Genomic DNA, 12,498 nt, shown 5'->3' on the forward strand with positions numbered 1-12,498 from the left:
AAAGTGATGCTCGAGGGGCCAGAGTATCACTGTCCAGGTCTACATTCAAGAAATGCCTTCATGAAATACACAGACTTTACAACAAGGTGCAAACCGCTGGTTACACTCAGGAGTGGGAAGGTCAAAGTTCACAAAAAAGCATCTAAAGAGCTGTGCAGATCTCCAGAAAATCCTTTGGACAGTTGAAACCAATATATAAATCATTTTGACAATAAATGTGGAGATTATTAGATTGTTGTTTCACTGCCACGGCTGCTGTTCCCTTTCCAAAAGCCTTGGTGGGAAAAAAAAGTGCTACATCATCCATCGTCTTTATTTCAGGAGGCCATAACCGTCAATCACCCCACATCCGACCACCGCAGATATGTTTCATTTTGGACAAATAAACTCTTCCACATTTGGTTGTTTGTCCTTCTGACCAGATGCCGCTTTCTGCTACATCGCTATTCAGTTCATTTCAGTTTAATTTATACAGCGCCAAACCACAATAACAGTCGCCCCAAGGCGCTTTATATTGTAAGGTAGACATAATACAGACAAAAACCCAACAATCATATGACCCCCTATGAACAAGCACTTTGGTGTCCAGGGGACTGGATAATAAGGACTGATAAAAGGAGGTTTGATCCTTATATTTAAGGTTATGTGAGAGTGGCCGGTGTTCCTGTAAAACATCCTACCGTAAGTAGTTTATGCACATTTCTGCTGTCACAAAGTCATTCCAGCACAAATGTAAGTAGGTATGACGGTTTGCCACTTAACTTTGCCCATCAGAGTATGCTTGTAGCTCACATTCATAAAGCCAGGATGGTTTGCCACTTCATTTTACCCGTTAAAGTGTGCTTGTAGGTCCCATTCAGAAAGGTAGCATGGTTTGGCACGTATTTATACCCGTCAGAGTATGTTTCTAGCTCTTATTAACAAAGGTAAGATGATTTGCCACTGAATTCTAGCTGTAAAATTATGCTTGTAGCTCACATTCACAAAGGTAGGATGGTTCGCCACTTAATTTCGTGTTGTGCGCATGCGTAGAAACAACGGGTAGGATGGATTCCCAGAACACCTGTTCGTTCTAAGAAAACTGGGCACTGGGTCTGAAATGTTTGTTGTTCTCAAACAGTGAATGCAGCACGTTTATCAAAGTCCGTGAACTCAACATCACACTGAGTGTTTCAGAACAAACATCAGGCGAATGTGAAGAAAGTTCAGAAAAAAGCAGGGATCGAGCATGTGTCCTGCCCCACAGTTCAAAGAAGGCGAAGCTCCAAAAAGATGAAAAACTTGCTCCAGGTTCTCATGCTCTGTTTGCCCCCTCACAGGGAGCAAGTAGCGGGTCTGAGGGCGGGGAGGAGGAGGAGGAGGAGAGGGAGCCGCCGTTCTCCGGGCTCCTCCTGCACTGTTTTTGCGCGCAGCGATGGAAGCGGTGTGCCTGCTCCCCCTCCTCCTCCTCCTGGGATTCTCCGTGTCCTCGTCGGCGGTCTGGGACCTGGTGCTGCTTCACACCAACGACGTACACGCTCGTGTGGAGGAGACCGACGTTAATTCCGGGAAATGCGGCGTTAACGGGCAGTGCTTCGCCGGCGTGGCCCGGAGAGCCACGGAGGTCAGCAGGATCCGCAGCACCGAGAACAACGTGCTGCTCCTGGACGCCGGGGACCAGTTCCAGGGTACCGTGTGGTTCAACTTCTACAAGGGGGCCGAGGCGGCACACTTCATGAACAAGCTGCGCTACGACGCCACGGTAGGAGCGCCTCCTGTCCTCCCCAGCTCCGCTGTTCAGGTCCTGTAGATGCTGGGTTAACTGAGTAATGCTGAGTAATCAGATTACTCTCTATGGTAGTGATCGTAATTACCCGTCCCACACAGACATGACCCCCCATCCACCTCCTTCATCTGCTCTCTGCTGCCAGACAAACAAGGATGGGGGGGGGGGTCTAATGAAGTTCAGTGGAGGACTGAAATTTAGAAAATGTTTCTGAGCTGATGAGATCCAAAGTTTGAAGAAAAAAGCACAAAACAGGCAGAGAGCGAGCTGCTTACTCACATCTGGAGAGCACAGCCACATGTGCACCAGCTCAGAGGGGTGAAACAGAACATCTGACAGCCCGAGTGCATGGTGCTGCTGTCCCTGAGTTAGTGTAAGAGCTGAAGCATTCAGACCGTCTGATCTGATAATTACCCAAATAAATTACTGCAAGATCCTAATTGCTTTTATGCCTTTAGGGGCTTTATGGAAATCTTAGCATGAAGATGAAGAGCAGGAATATAAGCATCTCCAACACAATTTTGATCTCTGCAGAGATGGTGGGGTCCAATCATCGTGCTGGTTTTAATTGGGAGAGGCAGACGCAGGACTGCACTCAGTGAAAGGCTTGATTTATTGGTTCAGGTTTAAAGGCTGCACTCGATTTTAATTCATCTAATTATTCAGCTTCTTCTCTCTTCTGCTTTTTAACTCTCAGACAGAATCAGAGATCCAAGTTTAGAGTCTCTATTTAATTTACTTTTGGTGGGTAACAAAAGTAGGTTTTATTGGCTCAGCAAGTCTAAACATTTCGTCTTTTAAATTGTGAAAGTGGGAAGAAGGATTTGTTTCTAGCGGCCAAGAGAGCTAAATGTTACACAGCTGAATACAAGTTCATGAATGAAAAATAAAAACACATTACATTTAATTAATTTATGTGAAAATATGAATGACCTCACTGAGTACACAACAAAGCAAGTTTCCATAAGGCAAAACAATTTGCGGCTTGGTGAAACACTACGCCCACTTAAACTCACACCATCCAAACTTAAAGGTCATCTTTACCCCCGTCAAAGGTTTTTGGTTTGGCCTGGAAACTCCAGCTCATCTCCTGTCATCGTTCACCTTCAGAGGCTTCAGGGTGTTTTACTAGACGTTTCTGCACAAAGTGTCACCTCAGCAGCTGAATTCAAGGTGTACAATCCTGCACGGCAAACTCCTAAATAAGCGCTTGTGAGCTGATGAGCCCCCTCCAGACTTAAATGTGGCCGGTTCCACTAACTCTGCTGTTTGGTCTCCGAGTTGTTTGCTCAACTCTGATCACCAGAAACAGAAACTACACCAGCGCAGTTTAACAAGGTTAACGTTTTCTCTGTATGAAGGTTTGAGGTCTGTGGTGAGTTTATAGAAGCGCAGGAAGTGCACACAGAAAGAAGAAAGGAGCTTTATAGATCACGTACGAAATCATACAGAGTACAACATGCAGTGACGTGTCGTGTCCGAGCTGCGGACGTAGCCGCGGCATTCCATGGCTTGGTGTTTTGGCATGGGGGGCCTAGCCAGGACCCTTACTGTATACTGGGAGGGAATCTGACTTGCGGCTTCTTACCACTACACCATCCAGCTGCAGCAGGATTTTTATTTTAGCCCCAAACACTGAAACAAGAAAATAATAAAATTTTCAGAAGAAACTCTGTCTATATAACCAGAACAGGTTCAAAAGCAAGAGAAGGTTTTTCATATGAAAGCAATGTTTGAGAAGGTTCCGTGGTTTTAGTTGGTGAGTGGACGGCTTCATGGCCATGGGTGATGTGAAGGCAGTTACGGTGGTCCAAACCAGAAGAAACTGAAGGACAGAGCGTGAGCTTAGTTGGTGGGGTGTTTTGAGTAACAACCAACTTCTGCTGATCAGTTCGTTCTTTGTCTCCAAGCTCTTCATTCCTTGCTTTCTTTTTCAGGTTTTTGGGAACCACGAGTTCGATAATGGAGTCGAAGGACTCATGAAACCGTTCCTGGAACAGATCAAGTGTCCCATTCTCAGTGCTAACATCAAACCGGACCACACTCTGAACGCAACGTTTGGGATCACTTATTTACCTTATAAGATATTTACCATTGGCAGAGAGAAGGTGGGCGTGGTGGGGTACACCACACAGGAAACACCGGCTCTCTCCAAGCCTGGTAAGTGGCTCCTCTGAGCTTCTGACACATTTATAGTAATGTGAAAAAACTCCCATGGAAACTGTTTAATGGTTTATTAATGAACAAATACATCAGTGGATGTAGTGTTTTCCTGTGAAAGGAAGTAACTGGTATCGGGAACTGGGATCACGCTTTAATTTGGAAAATAACACCACAGCATTTCCATGAGGATTAAAACCCAAGCTCTGAGTTGGGCCTTTCCATAATCCTCCATTCATCTTATTTATTAAGATCCTTTTAAATCAGGTTACAAAGTGTTTCACTGGACAAGATTGGAAACAACCATCAAATAAAACATCTAAAGTACAATGCATTTTAGATGTGTTCTGGTAATGACTGCACCCTGGTGCAGTGGAGAAACCCCACAGCAGAACATTTCCACTGCCATGCTTCACAGTTGCTGTGAAGTTCTTCTTAAAGCTCTTTGTTTCCAAAAAAGCCAGCTGGGGCTGTGGCCAGACAAGAAGACCGTTGATCCATCTGCCCAGGTCACGTGACTTCAGAAGGCCCATTCTGTGTTGTAGTCGAGTATTTATTTCCCCAGGAAGCTTCCCGTGGAGGTCAGATTTGTTCAGATGTGCCTTTGACACGAAGACTGCAGATCTGCTGGCTATGTTTTGGGGCTACTGAAGACTTCTGTGTTTGAATGAGCTGCGACGGCCGGTCCCAGGTGTTGGAACGTGCAACATTTATTGTTCCTTACAATGGGATGAATATACTTTGTCTAACTCGACATATATTCTTCCACCTCTCTAACAGCTGTTAAAACATTCTTGTCTGTTGGCCACCAAATGGTCTTCAGGCCTACATGAACACTGAAATAAGGACAGGACATAGAAATACTTTGTTCTTCTTCCTCTTCACAGAAGTTTGTTGGTCACAGCAGAAATAACTGTTACTTATGATAAATCACAGATATAAATATGAAAATAGTGCCTGTGCTGTTGTTTGGATTTGGCTGAAAAGCAGACAGACATGCACAAACTGACCGGTGCCAGTGTTTCTCCCCAGGACCTCACCTGCAGTTCCTGGACGAGGTGACCTCTCTACAGGTACAGGTGGACAAACTTCAGACTCTGGGGATCAATAAGATCATCGCTCTCGGTCACTCTGGCTTCACTGTAGATCAGATGATCGCCAAGAAGGTCCGTGGGGTCGACGTCGTCATCGGCGGACACACCAACACGTTCCTGTATACAGGTAGGAAGGCGGATAAAGCTGTCACATCTGCCACATCTGTCACCTACACTGTGGGGCTCACACTATTACTGAAGGCTCAGGCAGTTTTTTACGATTTAAACTGATCAGCAGGTTATTTAATGCATTTAAATAAAGTTTATTTTGCTTGTTTTTATGTTTCTTTTTTTTAAGTAATCTCTTTCAGTGGTCTGTCAGTGTTGTAAGTCCTACAATGCTGATTAGCATTATAGGCGAAACAACAGATTTTACTTAGACGGGTAAAATCCTCCTCATACCTCAGCTGATTTTGCCCTGTTAATGGTCAGGCGGTAAAAACAGTGACCTGATTTTTCATCCAACCAATCTTAGTTTTGTTTTTTCGATCTGCTGCTGTGGCTCTGCTCTTTCATGCATCTTCATGAGCAAAATCATTTACATCTTGCTTCATGCATTTCATTCTCCCGCAGTCCATCTCTGTGAGGCATGTCTTTGTTTCTTCATGGGAGGAAACTTTGAGTCTTCATCCCTCTGGCTCGCTTTGGAGTAAACAGGCTGTCTGTGCGAGTGAGCCTCTTATAAATAACTCTGGAGTGTTGCATGGAAATGGGCAGGACGAGGTTTGGACCTCTAACCGCACAGATCTTTTCCTGCAGTGTGGAACTGCCTTCACTTAGTGGCTTGGGCAGCGTTTCATCACTATTTGGGGATCAATAAGGAAGAGAGTCCTTGAAGTCTTCCTGTTGTGCTGATGTTGTGCAGATAAACCTGCACAGCGAATTGGACTTGTGTTTAGACAGCCAAGCATCATTAATCAGCGTTGGTTAGTGGATATTCTAAACGTTGCTCTTTTTAGCCTTTAGCTTCTTCGTGATGGTAAACATTCCCCTGGAAGTGTCACGAATGCACAGATTAGACCTCAGACAGTGAAAGGATGTTACTGAAGAACAGGAGAGTAAAAAAGAGAACTGTTTGGAATTTCATTGAATGAATGAATATTTATAAGTGCAGATTTCACATCTTTGTCTCGGAGTGATGTCATCAAACTGAGTTGATATCAGACTAGAAGAAGCTCTTTGAGCCGCCTGCCCAGGTCACATGACTTCAGAAGGCCCGTTCTGTGCTGTAGTTTTGAGGCTTCCTTCCAGGAAGATTACCGTGGAGGATGAATCTTTTCAGATGTGCCCTTTGACACAAAGAGCTGAGAATGTTTTGGGGTTCCTGGAGGCTTCAGGTATTCTGAAAGCTTCATTTGATGCAGTTTCATCCTTCATTTCTGAGAAACTGCCGCGTGATTAAGTGATGAGATGTTTAGACCATTAATGGAAGACCAGCTGACAACAGTCTTTACACTTTATGATGTGAATTGCTGCTTTTTAAAAAGTGTGATGAACATGTTTTAGTCGTAGGGGAAAAAAATCTGCGTGTAGTTTATATTCAATGACTTCAATAATTCAAGTTTATATTCAGAAAACTTATCGTCTTTTACTTTCCATCTTTTGTTTTTTCTGCTCTGTTTTTCCAGGAACTCCTCCCTCTACTGAAGTCCCAGTTGGTACATATCCCTACATGGTGATCTCAGAGGAAGGGCGAAAGGTTCCTGTTGTGCAGGCCTACGCCTTTGGAAAATATCTGGGTTACCTGAAGGTCTCTTTTGATGATGCTGGGAATGTAGTGAAGTCAACTGGAAACCCCATCCTCTTGGACAGCAGCATCAAACAGGGTAATGAAGCAGAGTCTGCCATCTTTGTTCTTCGTTTTCTGTTTTTTACCAGATTCTTAGTGCCGTCTTTGTGCTGTTGGAGGATTTCTGATTGTAGTTGTCACAGGGTGACAGGGCACATGAGGGATCTCTGGCGTCTTTGTGGATGTTTTGCCTCAGCACCTGAAATCTGAATGTTCCTTGAGAGAGTTTGTGGGATCTTTTATCTTCTACTTGGTGCAAATTGGACAAATCTGATTGGCTGTCACATTTAGAGCTCACATTCTCTGAATGTATTTTGCCATTTTTGTGCTACAGTTCTGATTTTAAATTTCATGAATAGCACAAAAGCCCCTGGGACACCCTCCAAGCTGCACAGGTGTTGATGTTAAAAGAACATGCTGTTATGCATTAAAATTGTAGCTTCTACCCATTTCTATTACTGTGCTACAGAAGGCGTATAAAAGATGAGTGCGCTCACTGTCGCCGCCGTCTTTTATTAGTGTAATGTTGGCCGTAATTTACATAGCAATCAAATATCAAACCTTCTTTAGTATTCAGTATAATTTGAAGCTACAATATGATACCATCAGTTCATCAGGAAAGTCTTTAAGGTCCCAGATAAGGGAAATATTTGTCTTTTGCAACCCCTGCTGATCATTAGCAAGAATCCAGGTTAAAGGCACTTCCATACTGACTTCATTGTTTAGATCCAGTCTCTATGTCCATCTTTTATACTTGCTATGCTGAAAATTGTGGATTATGGGGAGAGTAAGGACTTATTAAATGTGCTGGTTTCTATGTAGCATCTTTTTCTATGTCTTTCTATCCAACACTCACGGTCTAATGAATGCAGGCAGTATCTTGCCCAAAGATACTTTTTGGCCACCACCAACCTTCACATTAGTGGGTGGTCTGATCCGCCTCCTGAGCTACAACCACCTCTGAGGATCCACACTTAAAGTCCCCATCTTGTCATTAACCCGAGGATTCTGTCTGGAAGTATTTTTATGACCTTGTGTATGCTTGCAAATAAAATTAGCTGCTGTCATGTGCATATACCAAAGCTCTGCTTTTTGCAAACAGACATCTTTTTTTTTTATCAGATTGTTTATTTTTTTTTGATATCAGAAGATTGTAAAACAGAAGCAGGGAGCTTGGATGGAGTGGAGTGGATTTTAGTCGGTCAGACAGAGTGGGTTATGTAAATGATGTGTAGATTAGGAGCTTGGAGTCAAAGCAGTAACGCAGGCATTTAAAACTGTTAACTGCTTGACTGTTTTTAAAACTGAATAATGTCTTGCACAGATTCGGAGGTGCTGGCTGATGTGGAGGAATGGAAGAAGAATCTGGCCAACTACTCGGCTCAGGTGGTGGGAAAGACTCTGGTCTTCCTGAACGGCTCGACTCAGGATTGCCGCTTTAAGGAATGCAACCTGGGAAACCTCATCTGCGACGCCATGGTGAGCCTTTATAGAAATACTATTACTATTATCTTCCTCCTCCTAGCTCTCAGAGGCTTGTAGCTGAGGGTTAGCAGTTAGCATCATCTCCATGAATCAAACTTCAGACTAACTCCAGTTTAGCAGTTTAGGCAGTGCTATCTGTTCCAAAGTTCCAGAACTATGAATTAAACAGTATAAAAGCACTATAACAACGGCTAGCATATACATCTGTCAGAGGTGGAGAAGTTGTAGCAACATGCCATAGATCCACGTGTGACCGAGGAAATCTGCTTCCTGTTTCTGTTCCTCAGCTCGACAACTACATCAGCTTCTCAAATGATGTCCAGTGGAACCACGTCAGCGCCTGCATCTTGAACGGTGGAGGTGTTCGGGCATCTATCGACGAGCACACGAGGAATGGTGAAGTCAAATAAACAGAGCTGTATTTCATGTGCAGAGTCAGAACATTGGGACAACCTGTTATTGACTACTTGGGATTTTTCTTCAAAGCAGTTTCTGATTTGTGTCAAGAGGATTTTATAAAACTGTTTTCTGTGATGGACTTCCTGTAGGTTCAATCACAATGGAGGACCTGATAGCCGTCTTACCCTTTAGCGGAACCTTTGACCTGGTGGAGCTAAAGGGCTCCACGCTGAGGAAAGCTTTCGAACACTCGGTGGAACGATACGGCCAGAGCACCGGAGAGTTCCTTCAAGTGTCCGGTATCTGCACGTTTACATCTACTCTGGTTATTTGGTTCATACAGAAATATCAGCGTTTTTTTTGGCACACAATTTTAATTGATGTCCAGTGGAACCATGTGATCTTCTGACTTTTACTCTGGTGCAGCTTTGAAGTGCACAATTGTGATTTTGTTGGTACAAAAACTTATGTCATTGCCCTCCAGCGCTTTCACTTCATAATTTCAGGTGGTCCAATATGAGGTTCAATAGGTTACTCAATGTCACTATAAAAGCCATACATTCTCTGATGTTCCCCTTCAACATCATCTTCCTGTGTATCTCTGTACAACTTCTGTACACCTCCACAAAGAGTAAATGAGCTAAACTTATATAAGCATTCTTTTTACTCTTTACATCCAGAACTGGGTCTGATCGATTGCATCTCATTTTGGACAAATTCAATTTTTAATATGACGATGGTACCGGATGGGAAGAGTTCAGTAAAGCATCTAAATCTGTTGAACCTGAACTTTTTTTGAGAAACCCTGAAGTAGGAAGAAATCTTTGTGGGAACATTGGGTTTGCTTTAGATAATAAAACCATTCGATAACATTTCCACAGCCCACCCATTCCTGCTGCTTTGGATTTGCTCTCCTTTTTAAAATACCTGCTTGTTTTCAGCTTATGAGAACAGTTTTTCGCTCATCCGGCCAAAGAAACAATGAGCTTAAGCCATTTCAAAGCGACTATCTCTCCAAATTTCACAGTGGCGCCCGCTGCTATATTATTGGTCAGAATCTAATCAACTTCTATACAGTGTTCACCAAATGGGTTTTCACCCAAACTGGCCACATTTTTTTGTTTTATAAAAACCTGTGAATTGTAAAGGATCCTGAGCCACATGAGCTACTGCATCATTGATATTCTGGTTTAAAGTTACAGTCTTCTTCATTCAGATGAAGAACTGTGAAAGTTTGACCTGGAAAGATGGACTCAGTGTACATGTAGATGGTGACATTACTTAGTTTTTAAATTGTGCCATCAACATTTGCCTCATTGAGAAAACTTAAAGAAAATTCTTGTCTTTTGCAAGGCAACAGAATCTGAAGCTATGAATAACGTGGATGTACAGAACATCAGCTACATTTGATAGATTGTGCCCTACTTACTTAAATCCAGTGTTGAAAAGCACAGCGTGCCTCAAATGTTGTCCAAGTACTAGAAACCGGGCAAGAATTTAAAAATATCATCATCTGGTTGGTTTCAATCAGGATCTATCTGACCCAGGAATTAGTCAGCACCAGAGAGAACCTGAGTACTCTGTTGTGTCAAGACTCTTTCACCACATTATACATATTCCTCATGTATAAGGAGCTGGAGAGAACGTTCTCTGTTCTTACTCTCCGGCTTCCCGTACAGTACATCTGATTCAGACTGATAGTTTCTCTGTTTCCTCCAACAGGAATTCGTGTAGAATTTGACCTCTCCAAACCACCGCAGCATCGCGTCAAAAGCCTCAGCATCCTTTGCACCAAATGCCGCGTTCCTGTCTATGAACCCGTCGAGAATGAGATGGTTTACAAGGTGGTGCTGCCGTCATACATGGTGACAGGAGGCGATGGATTCTCGATGATCAAAGACGGGTTCCTCAAACATAACAGCGGTGAGGGTTTTGTTAGTCTTGCGCTTGGTTTAATGTTTTTCCAGCGCTTCTTTTCACACTTGTTTCTTTTGCTTCCAGGGGATTTGGACATTTCAGTCGTGTCCAGATACATCACACAAAGAAAACAAGTTTATCCCTCTGTCGAAGGACGCATCAAGCTGTACAACTCAGCTGCTGGACTTGAGGGCCAAACAGCTTCCCTGGTTTTTATGGTTTCACTCGTGCTTCTCTGGAGTTTCCGTGGAAACATCTAACTTTTAAAAACTTTTTTCAAAGACAGTGAAACCACGACGGATTAAAATAACACCCTGATGTAATCATGTAGGACCGGGAAAACTTTCTTCATAAAACCCTGACATTAATGACTAATACTTTTTTTATAACGAAAAGGGAAGCCCCACGTCAGTGTGGTAATACCTTTCACTTCCATCTAGGAACAAATGTGGACAAAAGTGCAAAAAACGCAGCCAAGAGTTGAAACAAGTGCTGCGGTTTCTCCAGTAATCACTGGCAGCCTCGAGGGAAAAAAAGTGCTGTGGTCAGAAGAAAAAGTGTAAAATATCTTTTGTGTGTAGCTATCACTCTCGTCTTCCGTATACTTTGGCCTCAAAATGAAATCAGCACCAACAAGGCTTTTTGTGTTTGATCTTTTTTAAGCTCTGCTAACTGTGAGATCCGGAGGAACCATCAGACTCCCCCACACCACACCATTAGCCAAATACCTGCCTACTGTGGCAGATGCACAGTGGTATTAATATTTTGCACATTTGGGTACTGACGGGTATTGCACTGCTAAGCTGGACAGTGCCGCCGTTTCATAATAAACATATGGTAAAAACTGAGTGTGCGTGTTGAGTGTTTAGCTGTTAGCTGGTGGAAAGCTGGTCACTTGGTCTTTCTACCAAAATGGACCAGAGTGTAATACAGAGATTGTGTGTGTTTGTGTGGTGTTGTGGTGGGGACTTGCATATATTAGATGTTTCAGATCATCAAACTTTTTTTTAACATTAGACAAAGATAACCTGAGCAAACACAGTTTTTAAATCGTGATTTCATTTATTCAGGAAAAACAGCTATCCAAACCTACCTGCCTCATGTAAAAAAAGTCCCCCCATGATTCATGAATTGACTGTAATAAAGAAAATTTTTTGAAAAAGTTTAGTTTCACTGCTACACCCAGACCTCTCAAGAAATCACTTCAACAGAACACATGGATGACTCACCTAGGTGGTCACAGGAGAACCAGAATAACATCTGAACAACTGCAGGCCTCACTTGGCTCAGTTAAAGTCAGAGGTCATGATTCAAGAATGAGAAAGAGATTGGCCAAAAATAGCCTCCGTGGGAGAACTCAAGGAGAAAACCACTGCTGACCAAAAAGATCAGTTCACAGAGCTTTATATGAGAATGTGCATCTAACCAGTTAAAACTGGTGGAATGAAGCTGCTTGTTTTTTGCAGGCCCTGAGCTAAGAAGTGGCTATGATGGATATCAGGCACCAGTCATCGTGTCTACAGCTGCCTCAGCACATTCTTTTATACTGATATGTCTGCAAGTAATTATTCAGTCAGTGAAAAACTAAACATTCTATTAATCCCGAATGATAATCAAACCCAAAGGGATTGATACGGTGGCCCTGAGAGGCCAAACGGACTGCAACTTCAGAAAACACCTGCAAAAAGAAAAACATGTCACTCCTGGTCCAGGAGTGACATATTTAGCCACATGTTCTCCTTAAATTGCTGGCTGTCTGAGTGGTGTCCCAGAAACGATGTGGGCTTCATAGATAATTGGCAAACCTGGTCTTGTTAGGAGAGACGGCATCCATCCCACTTTGGATGGAGCAGCTCTCATTTCTAGAAATATGGACAAATTCATTAAAC

At 43.1% G+C, this 12,498-nt stretch overlaps 1 protein-coding gene across 1 annotated transcript; it reads left to right on the top strand.

The window, feature by feature from the left end:
• Window positions 1-1,049: 1,049 nt before the first annotated feature.
• On the top strand, window positions 1,050-11,457 carry nt5e (5'-nucleotidase, ecto (CD73)). The gene is made up of 9 exons (XM_005732743.2): window positions 1,050-1,741; window positions 3,703-3,925; window positions 4,958-5,146; window positions 6,648-6,845; window positions 8,133-8,287; window positions 8,581-8,689; window positions 8,842-8,991; window positions 10,415-10,615; window positions 10,694-11,457. The coding sequence occupies exons 1-9, from the start codon at window positions 1,415-1,417 to the stop codon at window positions 10,867-10,869; spliced, it is 1,728 nt and encodes a 575-aa protein (XP_005732800.1). The 5' UTR covers window positions 1,050-1,414; the 3' UTR covers window positions 10,870-11,457.
• The last annotated feature ends 1,041 nt before the right edge of the window (window positions 11,458-12,498 follow it).

The sequence above is a fragment of the Pundamilia nyererei genome, unplaced genomic scaffold (assembly GCF_000239375.1).
Source record: "Pundamilia nyererei isolate P.nyererei 1_Seehausen unplaced genomic scaffold, PunNye1.0 scaffold00048, whole genome shotgun sequence".
In the NCBI taxonomy this organism is placed as follows: Eukaryota; Metazoa; Chordata; class Actinopteri; order Cichliformes; family Cichlidae; genus Pundamilia; species Pundamilia nyererei.